At 39.6% G+C, this 25,438-nt stretch overlaps 1 protein-coding gene across 1 annotated transcript in view; it reads right to left on the bottom strand.

Moving 5' to 3' along the window:
• Positions 1–5,720: 5,720 nt before the first annotated feature.
• The window catches only part of LOC134586306 (G-protein coupled receptor family C group 6 member A-like), a 35,785-nt gene continuing 16,067 nt past the window's right edge, over positions 5,721–25,438 (bottom strand). The window contains exons 3-7 of the mRNA XM_063441786.1: positions 20,298–21,155; positions 17,733–17,945; positions 15,318–15,435; positions 13,315–14,270; positions 5,721–5,789 (exon numbers count right to left, since the gene is read on the bottom strand). Coding sequence (XP_063297856.1) covers positions 5,721–5,789; positions 13,315–14,270; positions 15,318–15,435; positions 17,733–17,945; positions 20,298–21,155 — 2,214 coding nt within the window. The remainder of the gene's footprint in view (positions 5,790–13,314; positions 14,271–15,317; positions 15,436–17,732; positions 17,946–20,297; positions 21,156–25,438) is intronic.

The following is a 25,438-nucleotide window of genomic DNA, read 5'->3' as shown; positions in this document are numbered from 1 at the left end:
TATAAATAGGGGCATAATTTCTCGAGATGAAAATATTTGCCTCTTAAAATCGCTGGTAAGACCACACCTTGAATATGCTGTGCAATTTTGGGCACCTGTTCTAAAGAAAGATATCATGGCACTAGAAAAAGTGCAGAGACGAGCTACAAAAATGATAAAAGGAATGGAGAATTTTAGTTATGAAGAAAGGTTAAAAAATTTAAATCTCTTCAGTTTGGAAAAACGGCACCTGAAAGGGGATATGATAACATTATACAAATATATTCGGGGCCAGTACAAACCATTATCTGAAAATCTATTCATAAACAGGGCTATACATAGGACACGAGGTCACACATTTAGGCTTGAAGAAAGGAGATTTCATCTAAGGCAAAGATACAGTAAGAGCAATAAGGATATGGAATTCTTTGCCTGAAGAGGTGGCTTTGTGAGAGTCTATACAGATGTTTAAACTGCAATTGGATTAATACTTGCAAAAACATAACATACAGGGATATAATTTCTAATTAGTGGGGTAATAGCTGCTTGATCCAAGGAGACATCTGACTGCTATTTTTGGGGTCAAGAAGGAATTTTTTCCTAGTTTGTTGCAAAATTGGAAGCACTTCAGACTGGGTTTTTTGCCTTCTTTTGGATCAACAGCAAAAGCATATGTGAGGAAGGCTGAACTTGATGGACGCAAGTCTCTTTTCAGCTATGTAACTATGTAACTATGTAACTATGAGTAGGGGATAGGTAGGAGAGATAACCTGTTTAATTGTATAATTGACCCAGTGTGAGACTGGTGAGGTGGTTAAGTAACAGTGATATGGGAGGGACATAAAAGCATGATCTGTAGACACCTTATAAAATTAGAGACTTTACTTTGAGAACGTCAACGAAAAACATTTGTTACCAAAATCGACTCAGATGGTCACATCTACCCCTCCTCCACATCCATAGTTAATGCTTTCAGAGATTAATATACCTCTCTCTATAACATTGGACCTGATGGTAGCCCCATGTTAACTACACCATTCCCTGAAATAGTTGAATACCTTTCAAAACACAATCTCTGAACACTGTCTCCACAGGAACCCATTATTTGGAAACCCACCTCACATTGGACAAGCTCTCAGCATCTCTTGGAAAATCTAAATCGAGGAAAAGCCCAGGCCTCATTGGTCTATTGGCAAATACTATAAATCCTTCTTTGATATGCAAGGCCCTAATCTTCTTTTGACATTCAATTCCATCCTGGAAGGGTCAGCGCCTATGTTGCAGTCATCCCTATAGAAGGAAAAGATCCGACCCAATGCCCGAACTAGGACCATATCAACACTGAATGCAGACTTGAACATTTTTGCAAAGATCCTGGCCATGAGACTTGACTCCCACATCCCTACTCTGGTCCATTTGTACCAGGTGGGGTTTGTTGGAGGATATGAGCTGAGAAACAACACCACTAGGGTGTTGCACCTGATCCATGCTGCCCTTCTGTCTTCTTGTCTACTGATGCTGAGAAGCTATTTGACAAGGCAGACTGGTAATTTCTCTTGGCTACCCTTAAGATGATGGGTCTGGGCATGCATATGCTCATTTGGATTTCTTCCTTATGTGCCACTCCATTGGCACAGGTTTTTCTAAACAGGTTCTTGTCTACTCCCTGCATTATATAGGACACAATAGGGATGTCCTCTCTCAGCCCTTCTGTTTGTACTGAGCCTGGAGCCATTTCTTAATTCTATCAGAGCAAACACAGAAATAGATACAGGGACAACAGCATAAGCTGGCACACTCCTGGTACACATCATCTCTTCATTTTTCACAGCTTTTAAAACTCTATTCCTGGAGTAGAGTAATAATAACTACCTAATTCCAGAGCAAAAAGACTCTGAATGTCGGTGTTAGCCGGAAGATAACACAAGATGAGGCAATGTATGCTTTATGATAGAACACTGCACACCACTTATATTAATGGTGAGATAACAAATCCAAAGCCAATTGGCTATACCTCTACCCACTCAGAAAAATGGATGAAATGTACAGAAATAGATAAAGGATATAAATTCCTCCAATTGTCCTAATCTCTGACTTTGTTGTGTGATGTCTATATCAGGAGTTGGATTTTCTTATATCACACTGAGTAGTTGTCTAGGATACGTGGAGCAGATGGCTGATGTAAATACACTTAGCATTCAATACAGCTGCCGCAGTCCAAACACAATACAGCTTTTTGGTGTGGACCACAAGTTCCTTTCGGCGTCCTCTGTGTGAAATAGAAATCCCGATCTTGGTGATTGCTTGGCAGAAATATGCATTCTTTCTCTCTCGTGAGACTTTCATAATGGCTGGCCAACAACTCATATCATTGCTTCTATAAGCATACATATTATAACAATGATTTAAAAGCTATATATAAAATAATGTCATTTGACGAGTATTGCACATAAAAAGGAACGCTAAATAAAACATTTCATCAAGTAAAAATATGCATTGCAAAAATAAGGGAAAGGAAAGAATGTATAAAAACTGAGCATAATCCGAGTTGTGGAAAACATATGCCTATACATGACAAAGAGAGAAAGCTAATTTCTAAGGGAGAAAACAAAGTCAGTGGACGAATCTCTTACGAGACATAGGGGATTCTAAGTCTCAACTTAGCATCACACAGAATCATTAACACTATTGCATATACTATAATACAAAAACTATTCATGATAAGAGAAAACCTGTGAAAAATTGAAATCTCATGAATAGAATGTTAAAATGCAATTTCTGTGTAAAAATTATAATATGACATAATCAAGAATGAAAGGTGTTTATTTACTAAACCAATTTGTGTTATGATGCAAAAACTATTGTAAAAAATAGGTTGAAAAATAGATATCCCATAAATAGAATGTTACAATAAAAACACTTTCTGGATAAAAATAATAATAGAAAAAGTAAATACAGAATAAAATAGGATTACTACTAAGCCAAGTACTGCTAAATATTGGATATACACTAAAAATAAACCTTAACCTTTAAAAAATAATTACAAATATTTAAATAAAATTACACAGGATGTCCTTTTATGAAGGATAAAAAGGGGATAAATAAAAAAATAAAAAAAGAATAATCATTTTTATAACAAATGACCCTTTTCAAAGGGGATTGCCTTCTCTTCAGTCAACATTAATGTAACAGAACTTCCTGTACCCTAGTTGGGTATCTCCGCCGATGGATGCTCCTAGTGCTCACCGAGGACTCCAAACACTCCACCCGACACCATCAACACTGCATTCCCCACGTCCAGAGTTACAGCTTGGCTGGGAACTCGCTGCCCTCCACCCACCGTGGACCCAAGACCAGGATCTAGATTCCAGTGGGTGAACCTCTCCTACTACCAGAGAGCATAGTAGAACAAAGCTCTTAAAAGAGCTAGTGATTATAATCCCAGGGAGTATAGTGATATAGAAATCCCCAGGATAGATGCAGCCTTTTCCCCCACACATGAGACGAGGCTCTATGTTGAGAGTAAAAGAGGAACTCAATTTTAATGGAGGCACACTGGCCTTTTATGCAGGTTTCCCAACAAAGGTGACCTTGTTGGGCACAGGGACACAAAGTGTACAAGCCAATAGAAACAATGTGACAATAAATGACACTTCCACATGCAGTACACAAACCCTCCCTTCTGCCTGTGATATAATTAAGGCAGATAATGCATTAACTTAATTGTACCCAGGCAGAAAAAACAAAAAAATGTACAAAGTCCAATAAGTACCCCAAAACACAACATACCCCCATACAAGTCCCCTGATAGCCCTGATCTGGGTGAACAACATATCCAAAAATCACCCAGATCAAAGCAGGGGTTCAGGAACTTCCTGGAAGTCTCTTTCTGAGTGACCGCACGCATGCTTTCATTCCAGAGAATTAGGCTGGGCGGACAGTCTATTTTAAACAGTCGAAATACCGTTCGAATTACCGAACAAAATGGTGAATAACCATAGTCAACGCGTGTCCCTTGTTCATGGGCTTCGACTCACCGAACACCATTAGACTCCCGTTTGAATAGTCGCAGTTCCCTGGAAGGTAACTGTTCAGCGATGTTTGTGCCGTTGTGTGTCCGATTTGAGTCTTATGAACTCGCTGTCAGGGTACCTGAAGTCTCTACCTCCGAGAGAGGTAGAGACTTAGACGTTCATCCGTCCGGAAGGGCTGTTTCCTCTGTTCCTCGCGGTCCATCCGGTCACGTAAACGCCGGCCGCGAGGGACTCACTTCCTTTTCTAGCATGACGTCCGGAAACCGACGTCATGACGCCAACCCGGAACGACCTGTCACTCAATCCTTCAGAGATTAATCAGGACTCGTCGGAGGCGTGTCTACCCTTCCGAGCCAGGGTATTTAAACTTGCTTCTCCCATTTGCTCATTGCCCTGTCGTGGTTCTAGTCTGCCTAGTCACACAGTGCTCTTGTATTTCTGTTATCCCTTTGGTTCTGACCCGGCTTGTTTGACTTACTCTGTTTATCTCTGTTACCCTTGACCCGGCTTGTTCCTCGCTTACCTGTCTTCTCGTTCCCTCGACCTCGGCTTGTCTTTGACTATTCTCTATATTCTCCGTACGTTAGTCTGGCCATTCTAAGGTCCGGTATACGTATCCTGTACCTGTTTGTACTCTGCGTGTTGGATCCCTGTCCCGATCCTGACACTCGCCGACAAAACACAGCTGAACACGTTCGACCAAATAAGATGGCCAAAGCCACGTGTTTGAATGTCGAATGGCAGCCACTTCGACTGTAGTCAAAGTGCCACTTTGAAAGTTCAAATATTTTCCAGTATAAGTCCAAGAGGCAGAAACAGTATCTTTAGCCCCAGTTCACCACAGGGCCATAGTTACAGGGTAGGAGGCTGGCAAACTGGACCCTCCAAAAAACAGTGGCGAGGACACTTTCACCACAATTAAGTTTTTTTTTCACATTTCCAAGAGTGAGGGGTACCCTCCATGAACCTTGTCAAAGTATGCTGAAGCACTATGATATGAATATGATAATATAGTGATAATCCTGGTATGTTCTCCAATCCACATATCAAGTGGTCTATAGATTCTTCCTATACATCCCATATTGCTAGTACTAAGGTAGTAATAGATTATATTTTTACTCTTACAGTTAATATTTTCCTTAATTTTACATGTAGTTTTGGTATTTGATCTGAATGTTTATGCACTTTTTTTATTAGAACATTCAGTTGTTTTGCAGGGCCCACATTTTCCTCATTTGTAGAAGCCTTTCAATCCCTCTATCGCACTCTGGTTTTCATTGTAGCTTCTTACCAATTTCCGTTTCAGGTTAGGAGCTCCCCTAAAAACTATTTTTGGTTCTTCTATAATCCCTTGTAGTGTTTTATTTTTTCTTTAAAATGTTCCAGTGTATATTTAGAATTCTTTATATTTTCATATTTTCATTATTATAATCAAGAATGAAAGGGGTCTTCTGTCTTCATTTGCGCTTTCCTTTTTTTCTTTTAATAAGTCTTCCATATTGATGTTTGAAGTTCTTTCTATATAGAAGGTGATCAATTCTTTGTTTCTATGTAGGAGTTGATTAAGTCAATTTAAAGTCTTTCTTTCAACCAAAACATTGGTGTTAATTCCCCACTGGGGCATGATGATTAGACAAAAATAGAGCAGCTAGTGTCAGTGTTTTGGGTTTAGTGTCTTAAATTGAGAGAAATTGCAAAAAATCTAAGCTACAGAATGCCAGCTTGGGACAGGTCATCATTTTGTTCAACCACCTCATGATCAATATTGATGTCTTCCTGGAAAATAGGGAAGTTTTTCCTGGCAGCATATTCCATAACGATGTAGCAGCAGTGGTCAGGATCTACGTAAAGCTCATCTGAGTAAACAATTTACTAATTGCCCTGAACTAGTTTCCCTCTGTGAACTTCCGATTAAAGGGAAATTGTCACTCAGATGCAATGTCCTGACATACTGGATAAGCAGACTGATTGATAGGATTTATCATTTGCAGTAAAAGAGAGGCATACTGGTTGAGGGAGATTTGCAGATTATACCTGACGTGTGCTACTCCTGGCAACAGAAGTACAACCCCAACCCAGAGTGGAGTATCTGCTTGTTAGGAACAGGATATCAGCAGTTTGATGGGAGCAAGAGAAGCAGCAAGCAGCGGAAAGGAGTGTACTGCCTCGGAAATGGTCAGAGCTTACCTATATGGAACTACTGCCTTTGAGTTATTGGGTGAAAAGAATAGTGTGTAAACGACTCTCTGGTTGCCCAGCAGCTATGGTCTTGTCCACCAACCACTGTACAAAGTGAGCAAAAGTTTTCTGTTAAGGGGCCAATTCTGAATACACATTCTGAACACTCACAAATGTCCCAGCAACTGATGGATCACATAGCCATCCTCAAGTTCAATCTCCCAAGGTTTAAAAAAATTGCCACCAGAAAAGTGTTTTAAGCATTTAGACACCTCCAGAGAAGTGTTTTGAGTTTTCTGGAAAGTAATGTTTCCATTTTGTTTTCAGTATTCTTAGGTAGCACATTATGTAACCCTTTCCCGACAGTAGGGTGTGCTTTTAGGGAGGGCTTTAACACAGTAATGGCGTTATAACATTTCCTAGCAAGCAAGCCCTCCCTGTAGCAGAATAGTTATCATTGGAGACAGAAGGTACTGCCTGACAACCGAGGCAGCCCCAATCCCACTGATCCAAGCCATGTGTCCATGATGACACCGCAATCACATGATCAGGAACAGCATGAGTGACAAATTGTATGCAGGGGGACTGCCTAGGTTGTTAGGCATATCCCACAACATGTAATTAATAAAATTATATAATTATGCACAAATAGTAAACATTTATATATATATATATATATATATATATATATATGTATTAAGGCAATTTTGCCGGGATTTGTGGGAGGTGCTGGTTTGCTACTCCTAGCCTACTTAAGGCACTCCCCTTACCTTGCTCCTTACCGTTTGAGGTCAGCGTTGAATGAGGATCCACTTCCGGGTTCTTTCAGACGCCATCTTGGTTTTCTTAACCACGAGTTTCTCCGCGGCAAGCTGTGTCCAGGAATCATCTTGCAGGCCTTTTCCGTCCGTCCAGCTTCTTACCCGGGTCTTCGTCGTAGATCGCGTCCCAGGGACTCTTAACAGTAAGTTAAATCTAACTGTCACACCAGGATCGGTTATCATGGCGCACGGTACAGCACGGGTCCTCGCTTTACGGTTTTTCTCTGCACAGTCGCAATTACACAGCCTTTTTGGCGGCTTCATTTCGTACAATTTATTCGGCTAAATCATGCGTATTAAGAGAAGCGATCATTTCGCACAACTGTTTCCCTTGCTTCATTTAACAATGATCATTTCGGTGGTGTTTTCCATTCGGCACTTATTCATGTTATATTCATGCACGCTTGCTGTTCGCATTAAAATGCATACGTTTAAGCTATTCGTACTACTTCTGGTTCCCTTCATACTAGATTCGGTTATTCTGCTATGTATTCACATAAATCTGGTTCGTGAGTTACATTTCATCATTTCATGTATATACATTCGGTTAAATAGTTGCTTGTTTTAATAGACAGACCATTTTCATTACTATTTAAAGGTGTCACTTATTATATCAAGTGCATGAAACCAGCTAACATTTCTGTATGGATCATTGGACTCCCACGCTTCCAGGAGTTTTCATAAATTATCCATTTAATTTAAAAAATTGACTCAGCCTACGTTACAGGCCTCATTTCTTTGTTGTTAACTATGACACATAAGGCTATAATTCCTTTTCATGCATACTCGGGTTGAATCACACGTACTAATCCAACCAATCATACGTCTTTTCTGCACAGTAATATACATATATATATATAACTTACATTTTATGTTTCCCTTACACACTATTATTATATAACACATATGTTGTTTATACATAGGCCACGGCCTCCCGCAGATGTCTTATTAAAGCCATGACATCATTTTTCTGGGTAACACATTTCTATTCCCATGGTATATCACAACATTTTATTTTTCAATCATACGCCAGCAAACCATAAAAACATTGCTGCTACAGGCTACAAGTCTGTTTTTCTTTCCGACAATCCACACCCATCATACTACTCTCTTTTACCCATTTCAGGCTGTCAAGCTTATATATATTTGTTCCACACGGTTTTTCCTGTGAAATTTGTCATACTACCAGGTACGTACACCTGCTCATATTCTACCATACATTTCATTTCTTCCCCCTAGGTTAGAGTACTGGCAATAGGGTCACAGGCTTCCCAATAGGTATTTACCCCGTCTTGGCAGTCGCCATCAGTTAGTGGTCCCGCGAGGCCAACACCCCACCTCAACGTTTCAGAGGCAAACACCCATCGGGCCACACGTTAGCTAGCCGCCTCGCATGTTGCATAGAGAGGGCCTCACCTGTCACTCTCTTCCCCTGTTTTCTGTCTTACAGTCACCAAGAGGCCTAAAACTCCAGCCACTATGATGAGTGGCCTCAATATCCCCTCGCGCCAACGCATAGATAGAGCCTCTCAAGTCGCTTGGCAATTAGTAGGGCCTCATCTGTCACCAAACAAGTATAATGTTTCGCCATCCGGCCTAGCTAGCCTGCCAGTACAATTTGGTGGTTTCATACACTAATTAATTGTTTTGTTTATAGTATGTCTCAGGAAGGGGTAGATTGGTATTTACAGGGGTGTCATCTGTGCGGTCTATCCCAACAGAAGAGAGGAGTTTGATCTCTACATGCACAAGCTAGTAGACCTAGGCAACAAATATGGTGGCTCAGCCTTCTATGACTACTATAGGTCTTTTTCTGCAAAAGTGTCTGGAGCCTTCTCCCAGTACGAAACACGATTCAACTGGGGAAGGATTGATACCGTCATTTTTGCAGACACTTTGCAGGTCTAAGAACACCGGCTTGTGCATACTGCTCCTCCACAGCCCATAATACAATTTTTTGTCCCAACACGGCGGATGAACATGCCTCCACGCAAGAAGCTAGTTCCTCTGGTGTTCCAGAGAAGTTGTCAAGAGACAAACTGGGACGCCCAATCAAGTTTCTGGGCAAGTCCCAGATATGTAATAAATTCAATGTTGGGTCTTGTAATTATAGTGGATGTAGACTATTGCATATCTGTTCGAAATGTTTTAGGGCACATGCAAAGACCATGTGTCCAAATAAAATGTATTCCAAGCCTTACCTAACGTCCATTAATATGCCAGTACTTATTGCATTTATGTCTCAGCACCCATCTAGACACCTAGTAGACTTTCTTATCTCTGGTTTAACAGAAGGCTTCCACACAGGTATCCTACACATACCAGCCGGAACTCTGGAATGCCCTAATCTACAATCCGCGCAACACAACCCCACAGCGGGCTTTGTATTGGGGCCTTTCAAAACTCCTCCATTCATAGAATGGCGCACTAACCCCATTGGTATTGTCACAGGGAAATCTTCCCTAAAACAGAGACTCAGCATTGATTTATCAGCACTCCACTCATCGGCCAACCCCAGTCTTAACTCCCTTATACCCTCTGAGGAATTCTCCCTGCAATACACCACCATAGATCACACCATTACCGCTATTATACAAGCAGGGGTTGGATCCTGGCTTAGTAAGACCGACATTACTAACGCCTGTAAGTTACTACCAATCCACCCCACACTGTGGCACCTGCATGGCATCAAATGGTCTGGGAACTACTATTTTTTCTCCCGTTTAACTTTTGGGTCCAAAAGTAGCCCAGCTATTTTCGACACATTTGCCGAAGCATTGTGGTGGTTACTAGTGAACATAGCCAGATGCCCTACGGTATTACATTACCTGGACGATTTCCTACTGGTCGAGGAGAATACTTCCCCTCCTCTTAGTCTCAAAGCTACCACTAAGCTATTTGAGCAACTAGGTGTACCTATCTCCCCTAAGAAACAGAGGGGCCAGACACGGTTATCACTTTTCTGGCTATCCAATTAGACTCAGCCACAATGCAAGCGAGCCTACCACACAACAAGATAGAGAATATTCTCACTTACATAAACAGCTACCTTCAGCTCGGTTCGTGCAACCGCAAAGAGCTACAGTCCCTGCTGGGATCACTAAATGTTGCTATGTGCATCATACCTCAAGACCGCTCCTTTATATCACGACTATTGTATCTTTTCCCACTTTTCCTACATGACACGCATAGGTTGTCCTTAGATACCCAAGCTACGGCAGATCTAAACATGTGGAAGAGATTTTTAACCACTTGGAATGGTAAAAGTATGTTCCTCCCTCAATTGACTGACTCATCTCCTACCAGTTGGTCAGATGCAGAATCTACCACAGGTTTTGCAGCAATTTTTGGGAATGAATGGCTTTGGGGCAGCTGGCCTTCAGCAGTGCAGGATTTAGAAGGTTTTTCCACTACCTCAGCTTTTTGAGATCTATCCCATCGTGGCGGCTGCCGTATCATGGGGTCATTTATGGGCTAATATGCCAGTGCATTGTTACTCAGACAACCAGGCAACCTGTCACATCATCAACAAAGGTCGTTCCAAATCCCTTACGATCATGAGATTTCTGAGGAAACTCACTTAGTTAGCAGCTTGTCATAATTTTTTTCTATGTTGTTTCCATTTTCCAGGTGTATGTAACACAGCTGCTGACAATTTATCTCGCTTTAAATTTCAGGCGTTTCATCAAGCACTCCCATCAGCTGCGCCTACAGCCACCATCACTCCAACATTTCAACAACTCATACTGGACTAGAAACCATCATGCAGCAGAGCAGGACATTGTCCCAATTGGCACTATCAAACAATACACACAAAACATACAACAGGGCTTTCACACTATTCAAAAGATTCCTTCTGGAACATAACATCATAACATTCGTTATGACATCATAACATTCGTTATGACATCTTTTTTGGGATGTGCTTCTTTTTGCCATCTTAAACTTAAAATGTCATATAACACCATCAAACTCTATCTCACTGGCATTCAACACCATATGCTAATCTTACACCCAAATAACAACATACTCAGAGGTATTTAGGAATCAGAACCCACACATACAGCCCAGAGGCTACCCATAGATAACCATATCTTCAAGGCATTGTCTAACCTGCTTGACTTAAAACCGTTTGACACCAATACAAATTCTATAATCAAAACAGCAATATACATAGCTTTTTATGGATTTCTAAGACCTAGAGAGTTCACTACAACCACCACGACCCAAACTACTCCTTTCCTCCTCTATTCCCACTTGACAAAACATATGGATCATTACATCCTGACTTTGCCTCACTCCAAAACCAGTCAGCACATACCCGTAAACATTCTGTACTATCCCACGCACAACAGATGGTGTCCCGTCAGGGTTCTTGATGCATACATACAGCATCATAACTTACTGCCCTCACAACCATTACTACAGCTACAAGGTTCAGTACTCACCACTACAACCGTCAGGACCTACGTCAGGTCCTTGCTCACACAACTGGGCCTCAATGCAGCCAACTACTCAGGGCACTCCTTTCGTATAGGAGCAGCATCCACAGCCTCCAGTGTCAACATTCCAACTCATGTTATAAAAACACTGGGGCGCTGGAAGTCATCCGCTTACTCACGGTACATACCGAACCCAGTACAAGAATTAAGGGATGCTTTCAAAAACATGTCTGGTTGATAAATGTATCTGTATTGGTTGTCTGTAATAAATTTGATTACTTAATTTTTGCCCTCTTCTTTCTCAAGGCCTACCTCATCGTCGGTTATGCACACCACAACTGACTTGCTCTTTTTATTATCCTACATTTATTTATGGTATTTCACACTGTACTATCATAAGCACCTAACACAAGTATTAAGGCATTTTGCCTGGATTTGTGGGAGGTGCTGGTTTGCTACTCTTAGCCTACTTAAGGCACTCCCCTTACCTTGCTCCTTACCGTTCGAGGTCAGCGTTGAATGACCCTCCCACCACACCACATTTTAACATTTATTTATTTCTATCTTTCTTTTACTGGGTAGGCCCTCTTCTTTCTCAGGCCTACCTCATCGTCAGTTCCGGCACACCACAACCGACTTGCTCTTTTTATTATCCTACATTTATTTATGGTATTTCACACTGTACTATCATAAGCACCTAACACAAATTATATATATATATATATATATATATATATATATATATTACATCATTATGTCATTTGATTAATTATATATTGAAGTACCTGTCTGACAACCCAGGCAGAAAGTCCGGAGAATATAAATTGCAAGCCCTATATTTGACCCTGTAGCTTTCCAAAACACCATAAAACCTGTACATGTGAGGTACTGTTGAGATATCTCTGAACACAAATATGAGTGTTTTAGAGCAGTAAAATGTATAATGATTATGATATCATTAGTGAAATGACTAGTGACTAGGGTCACCAAAGCTCACTTCGCCTAGGTGTAGTATCAGTTACACATCGATCATGAGGTCCAGTAAATGCCATAATGATAATCTTTTGCTCTCGCTCTCAGAGTAAGCCTGCTGGCTTTCTGAATCTAAACTGTCCTTTTGAATGAGACTGTCTGGTATAATGTATGACTGGTTAAGGATATGGATATCTATTTATCTCCACAAATTGCACTACTGCTTTTATGCATTGAGGACAAAAAAACAATCCACGGTTCTAAAAGAAATATAAATGTATATTTTTATGCCTACTTTATTACTTACATTTTGGTGAGTTTGAATAAAATACCCACTAATTTATTATATTTTGACATATTATTATTTACATATTTTATATAAAATGTTAGTACGTTTTTCCAATGATTTTCTGGAGACACAGATCCTTTAGTAAAGTTTCTTCCTATTGAACAATCACTCTACAAGCATAGCCAGTGTATATTTAACATTGTTTTTATTTGCATATTTTGATATTATGACTATAAACTCTCTCAATGTGTCTTTTTCACTTTCTCATTTCCTTTTCCATGATTAATCAGAATGCTGTTTCCTAAAATGTTAACAATTCATTTTTGTTTCTTACCACATCTATAACTTTTGGTATGTCCTGTTATTCTATAAATTTTTTTTTACTTTTGGTAAACCTTTAAAAGTGCTTGGTTAATGTAATCTAGATTTAACAAAATAATTTGTTTCTAAGGTTCTGAGTGACGTGCTCTAGAAAAACAAATTCACTGTCCTAATTAAATTTTAGAAAGCTCATTCTGGAACTGAATTAAAAAAAATACATATATATAATTATTGATAATGGATGTACATTACTAATAACTTGTATGTCTTTTTCTTACTTTAGCTGACATGTGCCTTGACTTTGGTGAATGAATTAGTTCTGGTCCATGATGAATGCAAAATTTCCTGATACTCTCCAGATAGTGTTCTCGAGTATTACTTTTTCTTTTGAACAATATAATGTAACATGCTGGTAAAAGGTGACAGGATATAACTCCATACACTGAAGCCAATATGGCTACGATTTGCACAGCTGAAAGGTACATGCCACTGGTATTCATATACACTGGGATGAAGATTATCCATACAAACATATAAATGAACATGCTGAATGCAATACTTCTGGCTTCATTATATTTCTCTGGTAATTTCCTACCTTTATAGGCTAAAATAAAACAAGTCAATGCAAGACATGCAATGTACCCCAACATTATACCAAAAGGGATATAGGACCCTTCGTCACACTGGAGAACAATTAGATGAGGTATTGTGTACATCTGTTTATAGAAAGGTCTTTTTAGTGCTAGCCATAGTATACAATTACAAATTTGTAAACCACTTAGTACAGTGATAATGACTATTGGTTTGTAAGTTAATTTAGTTATGTTTACCAATTTGTTGGCAAACTCAAATGCCAAAATGATTCTTAAAGATTTGATCAATATGCAAGATACACAGAGGGTGAAGCTGATACCATAGAGAGGTTGTCTGAACTGACAGATAGCATTACTGGGCTCACCGATGAACAACCAGATGCTTGCCAGGCTAAATAGCAAAGATATTATCATTAGATAACTATAATTTCCCCCTGCTGCTCTAACTGCTGGTGTGTCTTTATACTTTATAAACAATAATGCAGCTATTAAAACCAACAGTGAACCAAATAAAGCAAAAGTCATAAGAGTGACAGCAAATGTGTTTTCCCAGTCAAAATATTCAATTTTCCTTTCATTACAATGGGAGCTGCCGTTGTTTGACCATTTATTGGGAGGACATTTCAAACATTCATTCATATCTGTAAAGAAAAAAAAAATAATATTGTTATTCCAGACAAAGACAATATATATATATATATATATATATATATATATATATATATATATATATACACATATATACCATAAGTAAATGTAATACAAGTGCACTATTTCTATACACAGCAGCACTTTTCATTGTATAGCTTATTCATGGGCACAGACTTTCCCATATAGTTATGGGTCTTATCACCATATTTGAATACACTTGTATTACATTCACTTATGGATTTTAATAATACTAATCCCCTTTTTAACACTTACATTGATACTATTTATTTTCTCTTTCTCTATAGAGAGTCTTCAACACTTTACACCAGGGCCAGCCTCTGGGGGCCCTGAGGTGGCCGGCTCCTGGCCCCCCCAGGAGAAGAGGCTAGCCCCAGTGGGTACATACCGGGTCGCAGGGCGGCCGGGCCCCCTGGTGGGCTGGGCCCGGTCACAGCCGCGACCCCTGCGACCACGGTATATATATGTTTTATATGTTTATATGTTATATGTTTTCTAATCTTAAAAGTTATTTTGACTAGGTTCTTTACTCTATCTTGTTCTTCCTTTTTAAAAAAAAATAAATAAAATAACAGTATCCAAACAGTAAAAAGGGGTTCAGGCGCTTAGATTTTACATTTTGACAGCTGTTTAACGTAACATATCACCAGACTTCACAAGGTAATGTTTGACTCACAAACCGTGACCTGTCCTGTTACTGCTTCATCTCATATCTGAAGTTATGCAGGCATTTTAATTAATTTTCTCTTAATTTAATATTAAAAGTTATCTAATGCTGTAATTATACAAGTTGTACTGTTTCGGTTCCATAACAAAATAATAAACAATGGGGAGATTTATCAAGACTAAACAGGTGCTATTTGGGGTGTAAAGTGCTAACTGTTGAGAGACATTCTATTGGTTTCCATGGTGATTACCTCGTATATAGAACTTTGCTCTAGAATAGCAACTGTTATTGCCTTGTTAATCTCCTACAAATAATTGGAGATTATCAACATTCCTACTCACAAAACACTTACCAACTGCAGGTGTGTAGTATCCTTCTGTGCACAAAACACATTCATAACAGCAGCTGATTAATGAATGTTTCTTGGAATAACCAGGGGAACATGGTTTGGAACAATTTGAGAAAGGTTCCTGAGAAAATACAAAAAAATTAATTGAATTATTTTGTTGAGGTATGTTTTTTATATTATGTTTATATTGTGAAGTACACTGATTGGCCCATTGCCACAGATTTTATTTCTTCTAATTTGTTCTCCCAAATCTTTTCTTGTAAACAAAATTTTGCCAAGCCAAACCGACAATGGGAAAAATTCAGCTGGCTCTAAATATATTTTATTTTCAAGTGCATTGGTTCAGCCAAAGCAATTTCTTTTGGTTTGCACAACTCAGTGAGAGTCTGTCGTAAGCTTTCTTCACTGAGCTAAGCACGGTATTGCAGGGTTGTGACCAACTCCCCTTTTTACAGGAGTTTGTCACAAGCTCCTGGAGGAGCCTGCTTGCCAGCCTCCTGCCCACAGACTATGGACCTGGTGAAATATAGTGTTCAAGTCTCTGTTCGTGCCTTTTTGGACTTTTATGGCCAAACTTTGAACTTTTGAAGTGGCATTTCGAATTACCGAACAACCGTACGAACCAGAGACCACCATGGAGCTTGTTAACACCTTTTGACAACTTGGAACATTTCTAATTGTTCGTCTGGGTGGCCGCAATTCCCATGGACAACCATGAGGTGGCGGTCATCTTGTTCGTATGAATGCAGGCCGCAGTGTTTGGGCATGGATCTCATGGAACTAAAATTGGACAAAGAAACTCCCGAACACCACTGGTCTTCCATCATCGCTTGCGTTTGTTTCTCTATAACTTAGAAGGGCACTGTTCAGTGAAATCATTCGTATGGATGAGAAGAACAAGCTCCAGGGTAATACTATTGACTGTTCGGTAGTTTGTTCATTTTCAAACTACCGAACTAGACCGACTGCAAGCCCTGATTCTCTGCAACTTTTTTGGGCATGGAACCATGCTTGCGGATGGTCAAATAAATGACTTCCAGGAAATTCCTGAGCTCCTAAACTGATCTTGGTGATTTTTGCATATGTTGGTCACCCAGATCAGGGCTAACAGGGGATGTAACATTTGTGGGGTTTTATGTGTTTTGGGGGTACTTTTGGGGTATTTTGAAAAAGTATGTTTTTTCTGTGCTTGGAGATAATTTGATTGGCATTATTACAGTTACTGATCCAATTATCTCCCAGGCAGAGGGGAGCGGTTGTATGCTATGTGTTGGAGTGTCGTGCCTTGTAACCTTATTGTTATTGGTCTGTGACGTTGTAAATCAGTCCACCATCAGTACATGTGGGCGTACCGATTGCGTGGGGATTGTCATATAAGGCCAAGTGTGGCACCATTAAAATCTATTCCAGCTTGCACTCCAAAACTGTGTGTCGTCCTGTTATTGGAGGGAAAGAAGATTTACTCCTGTGTTTGCTGTTCCAGCTTGCAGGGGATTCAGCAGGGAAAGTCCTTGTAAGGACTAGAGCCCCAGGACTGAGTGTCGTCCAGTGCCTGGGGTGTCTAGAGCAAATTCCCCATTCAGCTCTAGGAAGGAACGGTTCCAGGGCCCCAGTCAAGCCACGGTGACTGTGGGCAGAAGTGCTGCGGTTTGTCCCTGGGTACAGGGAGCTCTGTTACAAGGGTGCTTGGTATTTTCCTTTAATGGTGACTTTTAAAAAGTGTCTTTTTAATTGCCACATTTTAATGTATATGGTCTGCTTGTGGTGTTCTCACTAAAAACAATACTGGTGGAGTCCACTTCTTCTCATTTCCTTCTAATCTTGAAGAATTGCTGTCTCTATAACTCATGGTACTTTTTTTGAAGAACCAAAGATTAGAACCTTCTGACTAGTTCTAGTAATGTAATTTTGACTACTCTCATCCTTTACTGCAACTTGTTTCTTAGAGATAAACTAAAGAAGCTCAAAAAAATATTAAATTACATGCAGATTGTTAGCAGTACTATGAGAAAGTTTCTGCAAGGTCTTTAATACGTAGACCATTTGCACATGCTATTATTCTTTCTATTGGGGGATAGTATTTAAATTATTATCTTTTATATCAAGATTTGGATTGATATTTTATGAATATAACTCCTGACATTTAACCATTTAAAACACAACTTTAAGTGAATTTTTTTTAATTAGCATTGGATTTCAAAATTATTCCAATGTGTATATATTAGAGCTATAGTCCTAAATAATTTCTAAATAATTTCTAATGACCTATCATACACAGATGCTGCTTATAGATATGTTTGGTCTGAATATTTTATTATTATCAGTGCTATATAGGGTCGAAGTAGTTAGCATTATGATCCACCATTAATGCTTATTTGGGTAACAGTACATAAATATATGTTGTTGGTACTTACATACCATATTATCGCCTGTGTGCCACAAGATCAGATGTTTTTTTATATCTATAGTACTATTTTGAATATCATATTTTCCAATGATGCGGTATTGTGTAGAACTATTCTTTGTATGCCAGTGCATTAGATCATATCCACTGTTAATGTTGCCAGATTGATCAAACTTAAATGGTTCACCATTGTAGTAGAAAGTGATGTTCTTTAGTTCAGTAAGTAGCTGAAATTCAGAGTTTGCAATTAATGTATTTTTACAACAAATTTTGCCATTTTAATAAGCATCTATAGTGCACACTGAAAAAAAAGCCCCTAGTCACTACCCTTCAAATAAAATATGCAGATATTTTTTTTAACTATACAGTCGCTTTAATGTTTATAATGTAACAACTTCATCAGACAATATGTTAAGAAGAAAATGGTAAAAATAAAATGCATCTCAAGATGCAGTTATACTTAATATTTTAATATAGAAATAACACATTAATAAAATCAGAGTGAAAACTGCCCCAAGCTGACATCAGAAGAGGTAAAGTCCGCAGGGTGGAGGTATATACTGGCATTTGTGCCCATGCATTCTCTTGTGCAGATAGAGTTGTGACAGATCCATCTGTATAACAACTATTGCTGGTTCGTCTGTTTTAACTACATTCGTGGAATTACCTGCCCGTATGTCCCTGTTCGTTTATTGCAAGATTATACCGAACAAAACTACCGAACGGACGGCCACCCAGAAGAGAAGTGTGCTGCTGGTTAACCTCTTGGCCCCAATTAGAACGTTGTGGATAACCGCAGACACCTCTTCATTCTAACCGTATGCAGGGTGGTCGTTGTTCGTATGCCGACCATGAGGCGGCGGCCATTTTAAACATGCAAATGAACAGCGGTGTTCGCCGAAGAACTTATAGAACTCTAAACGGACTCTTTTCCTACCGAACACCGCTGAAACTGCCGACCGCCCTTCTTCTCATCGGGCATACGAACACCGGTCTGTTCGGGACTTTTGATGATACGAATGGACTTAACCCAGATAGCCATCCCATGGAGTCAATTGTATACCGAAAGACACATGTGAAAGACTTTGACTCCATGGCGATTGAACTGTGTGCATTGGGTCTGAGCGCTATTCGGTAGTAATGTGCGCTTAGATCCAGGCTATCTGGGGATACGTTACACAAATCCAATGTATTCAGTATTTTTACAGTTATGTATTTTTATGTGTTTTTTATGTACCATGTAAAATGGTGGTTTGCCTCTATCCCTGGAGATAGTTGGATTTCTTCCCAATTATCTCCAGGATAGAGAGGAGGGATTTACTTGTGTAAAGGGGAGGGTTTATACCCAAGCCACTGTGATTGGCTACTGTACGTTATGTGTCCCAGTCTTCCATCTGGTCCCCTAGGGGAGTGTCCACCAGGTGGGAGACCTGCATAAATACCGGACAGGTAGCCCTCATTAAAGCAGATTCCTGTTTTACCCTCAAGACGGAGCTTGGTCTCGTGTTTGGGGGGATTGCTACTTGGAAGTGTTTTTTCGCCTGTTCTAGCTGTGGAAGGAGTTCGGCTGATTCTTTGTTCGGGAGTTTAACGCATTCCCCTATACTCGGTTCGGGAGTTTGGCGGTCTACTGTAACAGAGCCTGCGTCTCTAAAATGGGGAAGATCAACTAAACGGCGGTTTCACCCATTTAAGCTGTGAGTGTCTTAACAAGAGTAATATGCAATAAATATGTAGACTGCATAGTAAGAGCAGGAATCAAGTCTGATATTAGAAAAGCTTTCCTTTCCTGTATTAACACTAAAGTCTCCTACTCTGCCAGGAGAGATTGTGTGTATAAGTGAGTGTGAATTCATGTGTCAGTGCATGCACGTGTATGTGTATGTGTGTATTAGCCTGTTTATGTATATGGGACAGTGAGTGTGTAGTTGATTCATCATTCTGAACATAAGTAGCAGCAGTCCAGGTAGTTCAGATGGCTGTAAACTTGAAGTCCTAATATGATCTGGAAGCCAAATGGAGGCTGTACATCATGGGAGAAATTCTTTATGAACAGCTGCTAAAAGTTACCTATGCACATTCATCCATATACCAAGTCACATGCCAAATAGGAAAGAAGGAAAGAAAAAGAAAGGCCAAACATAAGTAACATAAAATTTGTTGTATATGCACATAAAGAGTCATTGCATGTGCTTATTTATGAGTACTGTGTGCACATGTGTAGCAGTGTGTAAATGTCTGAGAGTATGTATTTATGTGTAGGTGTGCCAGTGTGTGTTTGTGTAGAGTGTGTGAATGTGCGTCAGTGTGTGTTTTTTAGAGGATGCATAGGTATATAGTGTGGATAGAGGTTTGTTTGTTTGCAACAGTGCGAGTAGTAGGAGTATGCAATATTAGAATGCTAAAATGAAGAGAAATGAAGGGAGCTTCCAATCTTCCATATCCCCCCATTTATGGTGAGTTACTAATTATGACAACTGTTAGAATTTAATGAAATATACTGTGACAATCTATCTTTACCTAAACACACCCATAAAATACTGTGCATTGGTATTGAGTATGAACTGATTTTAAATTACCTCATGTGGTGACACTTCCAGGTTCTTTTCACATGTTACATTTTTGCACACAATATTTTCAAGGGCTTGGGCTATGGCTGTAACAGCTAAAGCTGTACTGTATACTGTGCTCCATTCAGCATTTCTCACTAAATAATCATCATTGGCCGTAGATACATTATCCACACTGCATGCTAAAGGAGATTTTTGCATTTCAGGATGATAATAACTACAGTTTACTGAAGATGAATTCATGCATTCCAGATATTTTCTGTACTCCTCTGTACATCCAAATCTGATATCTTTATACTCTTCAAGGAATGTATTTGATACTCCATGATCTGGTGGCTGCAAGTTTTCCAAGTATTCTGTAAACCCTTGAATCTGACCAACTTTTGCATTAAATCCTAAAATGGTGCCAACTTTTTCAATGTTTTCAACACTTGAAACTTCTCTTGAGTTTATCCAGATGTCACCAGCAATCCAGGTCCTAAATATTTTCCTTCTGATAGCTTTTTCAAAAAGCTTCCTGACAATAGGACCTTTCGCAAAAACGACCACTACATTCGCAGAACAAGTACTTATTTCATTAAGTATGTCATCAAGGTAATTCGGCAATGAAGGATGATCTACATAGGAAGGTATAGATTTGGAAAATGCTATACAAATGTGTTCTTCCTTTAAGCAAGTGTTCAGAAAACTTAATGCAGAATGCCCATAGTCATCATCACTTGAAATTATACCAACCCAGTCCCAATCAAACGCTTTGATCAGTTTAGCAATTGCTTGTGTTTGATGTGTATCGCTTGGCACAGTCCTCAAAAAGGAAGGAAATTTTACTTTGTCACTGAGTACAGAAGCAGTTGATGCAGGACTTATCTAGAAATAAATAAATACATAATTTATACATATATCTATTTATATTTGATATTTACACAGATCACCAGATTTTAAGATTATGGTATGTGTACCAAACACCTTGTATATCATATTATTAATTTTTAATTTTAAAAAGGCAAATTTCAATAAGTTAAGGGAAGCTTTACAATTTATTGACTGGCATAAACTCTTTAGTGAAAAGAACACTGAGGATAAATGGATCATCTTCCAACAAATATTAGAAAGGTACATTTCTCAGTTTGTACCATTGGGAAATAAATATAAAATAAACAAATTAAAACCAATGTGGCTTAGTAGAGAAGTAAAACTATAGATTAAAAATAAGAAAAGGGAATTTAAAGCATTTAAATCGGACAAATCAGATGCATCTTATAAAAGATATAAGAAAGCAAATAATGCGTGCAAAAAGGCAATTAGACTTGCTAAACTTCAAAATGAAAAAATGATAGCTAAAGAGAGCAAAACCAACCCCAAAGCATTTTTTAAGTACATAAATTCTAAAAAAAAACAAAAATGAAAGCTTAGGTACACTAAAAACTGAAACGGGGGTGTTAGTTAATGAAGACCAGGAAAAGGCAGGAATTTTAAATAACTATTTCTCCTCCGTATATATTAAGGAATAACCCATGGCAATAGATGTGCAAATTATTGCTACTAAAAACTTGCAGAATAATTGTAATTGGTTAACTCAAGACAAGGTGCTGCAGCAACTAAAGAAAGTTAATATAAACAAAAATATTTCAAAGGTTATTAAGGGATAATATTCAAGAATTCCTTGAGAAGAACATGGTTATCAGCAAAAATCAGCACTGTTTTATGAAGCACAGGTCAGGTCAAACTAACTTGATTGTATTCTACGAAGAAGTAAGTAGAAGTATAGATCAGGGTGTTGCAGTGGATGTGATCTTTATGGATTTTGCCAAGGCATTTGATACAGTTCCACACAAAAGATTAGTGTTCAAACTCAAGCTCAAAATCGGTCTATATGAAAATGCTTGTTCTTGGGTAGAACATTGGCTTAAAAACAGAATACAACGAGTTGTCATTAATGGTAAATTTTCAAGCTGGACAGAGGTGGCAAGTGGTGTCCCTCAAGGGTCTGTTCTGGGACCCCTTCTATTTAACATGTTTATAAATGATCTTGAAGACAGCATTGAAAGTCATGTTTCAGTGTTTGCAGATGACACAAAACTTTGTAAAATAATCAAATGTGAGCAAGATATTACTTTGCTGCAGAGGGATTTAGATAGACTGGAGGACTGGGCACTCAAATGGCAGATGAAATTTAATGTTGAAAAATGCAAAGTTATGCACTTCGGCGTAAAGAATACACAAGCAATGTATACCCTTAATGGAAGTGAATTAGGGAAGTGAATTAGGGATGCAAACTATGCAACAATGTGCAATGTCAATCAGCAGTGGCCAAGGCCAGTAAGGTATTGTCATGCATGAAAAAGGGCATTCATTCTCGGGACGAGAATATAATTTTGCCTCTTTATAAATCACTGGTAAGACCACACATTAAATATGCAGTGCAATTTTGGGCACCTGTTCTAAAGAAGGCTATTCTGGCACTATAAAAAGTGCAGAGGCGGTCTACAAAATTAATAAAAGGATACAATTCTAAAGAAATTCTCAGACGCACCACCCCCCCCCTGGAACCGGCAGCAATGCTCCTTCAACACACTGCTGTTCCCCACTCTAAGTACAAAAAATCCATGACCATTAGAATACCTAATGTAGCCAAACAAGTACTCCACCAATTTTGGAAACAAAGCGTAACACCCCCGCTAACAACCTGGTTTGGCCAAATGGAAGACCTCAGGAAAATAGAGGAACTGACCATGATGGCCAACTCCACCCCTATGACCTACATGGACATATGGATGCATTGGATTCTTGAGACAGCAAAAGAAGGATTCCAACAGAGACTCAGAACTGACGGACACCATGACACAGACAGAAAAGACCCAGAACTCACACCCCAGACGACAGGGGACGACAGACAGCTGACCCACCCAGACCCCCTCCTTTCCCGACTAACCTCTCCCTTCCCTCCCCAATGACCCACGCTGCACATCTACCCCAACCCTCTTAAATACGCCAGCCCCCATAGGGGATCTCCGAGCCCCGAACGTAGGCTCACACAGATAACCACGAACCACCAACTAATCAGGCACACAACCCCAGTAACAAATAAGTCAACCAAATACTGTCACCTCTGAAAAAACCTCAGGGGCGACATGCAATGCACACAACCACCCATCCGGAACCGCGGAACCCAAAAAACACGAAAGGCACACCCCTAAAAACATATATGGCACATATGAGGCTAACACAAGGGACATACGTGCCCAACCAAGACAAGACGGTACAATCTAGAGGGAAGAGACCTGCAAGTCACCTAACAATAGAGGTTGGGATGGAAGTCTGCGAGCCCCAGTGTGGCTATAGTATAGTATGCACTGCAACTGACATGTAAGGACTGAATAATTGATAGCGAGCACTAGAACACTGTCTAATCCTATGAAAGGTGTTAGCGAAACTATGACAAAAGCGGTGGTGCTCTGGGGGAAGCGGGTGCCCTTTGCCTACCTATGAAAGCAGGTGGTGGCCTCCCACTGTACGCCATTGCTCCGGCGCTGCCGTGCGGAGTCGGGGGGGGGGGGGGGTCGGATCTGTGACTGAATCCATCCTACCTGCTAATCATCACAAGGAGTAGCACAGACCAGCTGTTACTAAGCGACTCGAGGGTGGACGTGGATCGGACCTCTCCCGGCTCTGCGCTACACATGCCGTGGCGTCACCTTGCAGTGGGGATAGGCTCTGCACCATCACTCCATTCTGTCCCCTAGTGGGACGGGTGTTTAAGGGACAAGGACCAAAACATAGGGGGGATGAACTTTTACACAACAAAGGATATTTGTAATTGTGGTCCACTTCAATTATGACATGCTCAAGTACATGTATTGTTAGAAATGCATAAGAACCGATACAAGGGACCTGCGAGTCCGACAACAGTGTGGGCCTGCGAGCCCGAATGGATATTAATACCTTCCTTTTAAATGTAACCCACCCTGGAGACCTGCGAGTCTCACTGCTTCCTACAATTGAATGACGAATAATAATAAAAATAATATTCACAAAAAAAAAGGAATAAAAGGAATGGAACATATCAGCTATGAAGAAAGGTTAACAAATTTAAACCTATTTAGTTTAGAAAAACGTCGCCTGAGAGGGGATATGATAAGATTATACAAATATATTCGGAGCCAATACAAACCATTGTGTGGAAATCTATTCACAAACCGGACTTTTCATAGGACACGAGGCCATGCGTTTAGACTGGAAGAAAGAAGATTTCGTCTAAAGCAAAGGAAAGGTTTTTTTTACTGTAAGAACAATCAGGATGTGGAATTCTCTGCCTGAAGAAGTGGTTTTATCAGAGTCCATACAGATGTTCAAACAGCTACTAGATGCATACTTGCAAAAACAGAATATTCAAGGATATAATCTTTCAATGTAGGGTAATAACTGCTTGATCCAAGGATAAATCTGACTGCCATTCTGGGGTCAAGAATGATTTTTTTTTCCTAGCTTGTTGCAAAATTTTGCTTCAAACTGGGTTTTTTGCCTTCTTTTGGATCAACAGCAAAAAAACAAATGTGAGGAAGGCTGAACTTGATGAACGCAAGTCTCTTTTCAGCTATGTAACTATGTAACTATATATACTCCCAAAATGCTAGAGGCTCAAGTGATTATAGCCGGTTCGCATAGTATGCTGATTTGTCCTCTCCTAGGGTCCTAATTCTAAGGTTGTGGGAAAACTCAATGGTTCGCTGTTCTCATACCCAAACATCAGTCAAGACTTGATAAAGGGTGCAACTGTATTGTTTTATTCCGGCCAAATGGCCCACTTATATACACAGACCCCCAGCATGGGGTCTTAAGCAAAAACATAGTAAAACACGCCCCAAACACTCCCACAATACGCCCTGGATTCTCTGCACCTGGGAGATAATTTAGTGTACATTGCTTAAACTAATTATCACCCAGGCACTAGAGTTACAAACTATAACACATAAAATATTAAAAATACATTTAATATATATATATATGAACCAGCACAAGCATTATATCCCCGGATAGCCTGGATCTGAGCGCCCAAGTTGTCCAAATAGTGCTCAGATCCCACGAACACAGCCGAATCGCCACCGGGGTAAAGTTTTGACTGACCGCACATGTGGCATCTGCCCAAATTA

The sequence above is a fragment of the Pelobates fuscus genome, chromosome 2 (genome assembly GCF_036172605.1).
Source record: "Pelobates fuscus isolate aPelFus1 chromosome 2, aPelFus1.pri, whole genome shotgun sequence".
In the NCBI taxonomy this organism is placed as follows: domain Eukaryota; kingdom Metazoa; phylum Chordata; class Amphibia; order Anura; family Pelobatidae; genus Pelobates; species Pelobates fuscus.
The sequence above is the reverse complement of the archived record's forward strand: the minus strand, read 5'-3'. Positions and strand labels throughout refer to the sequence as shown.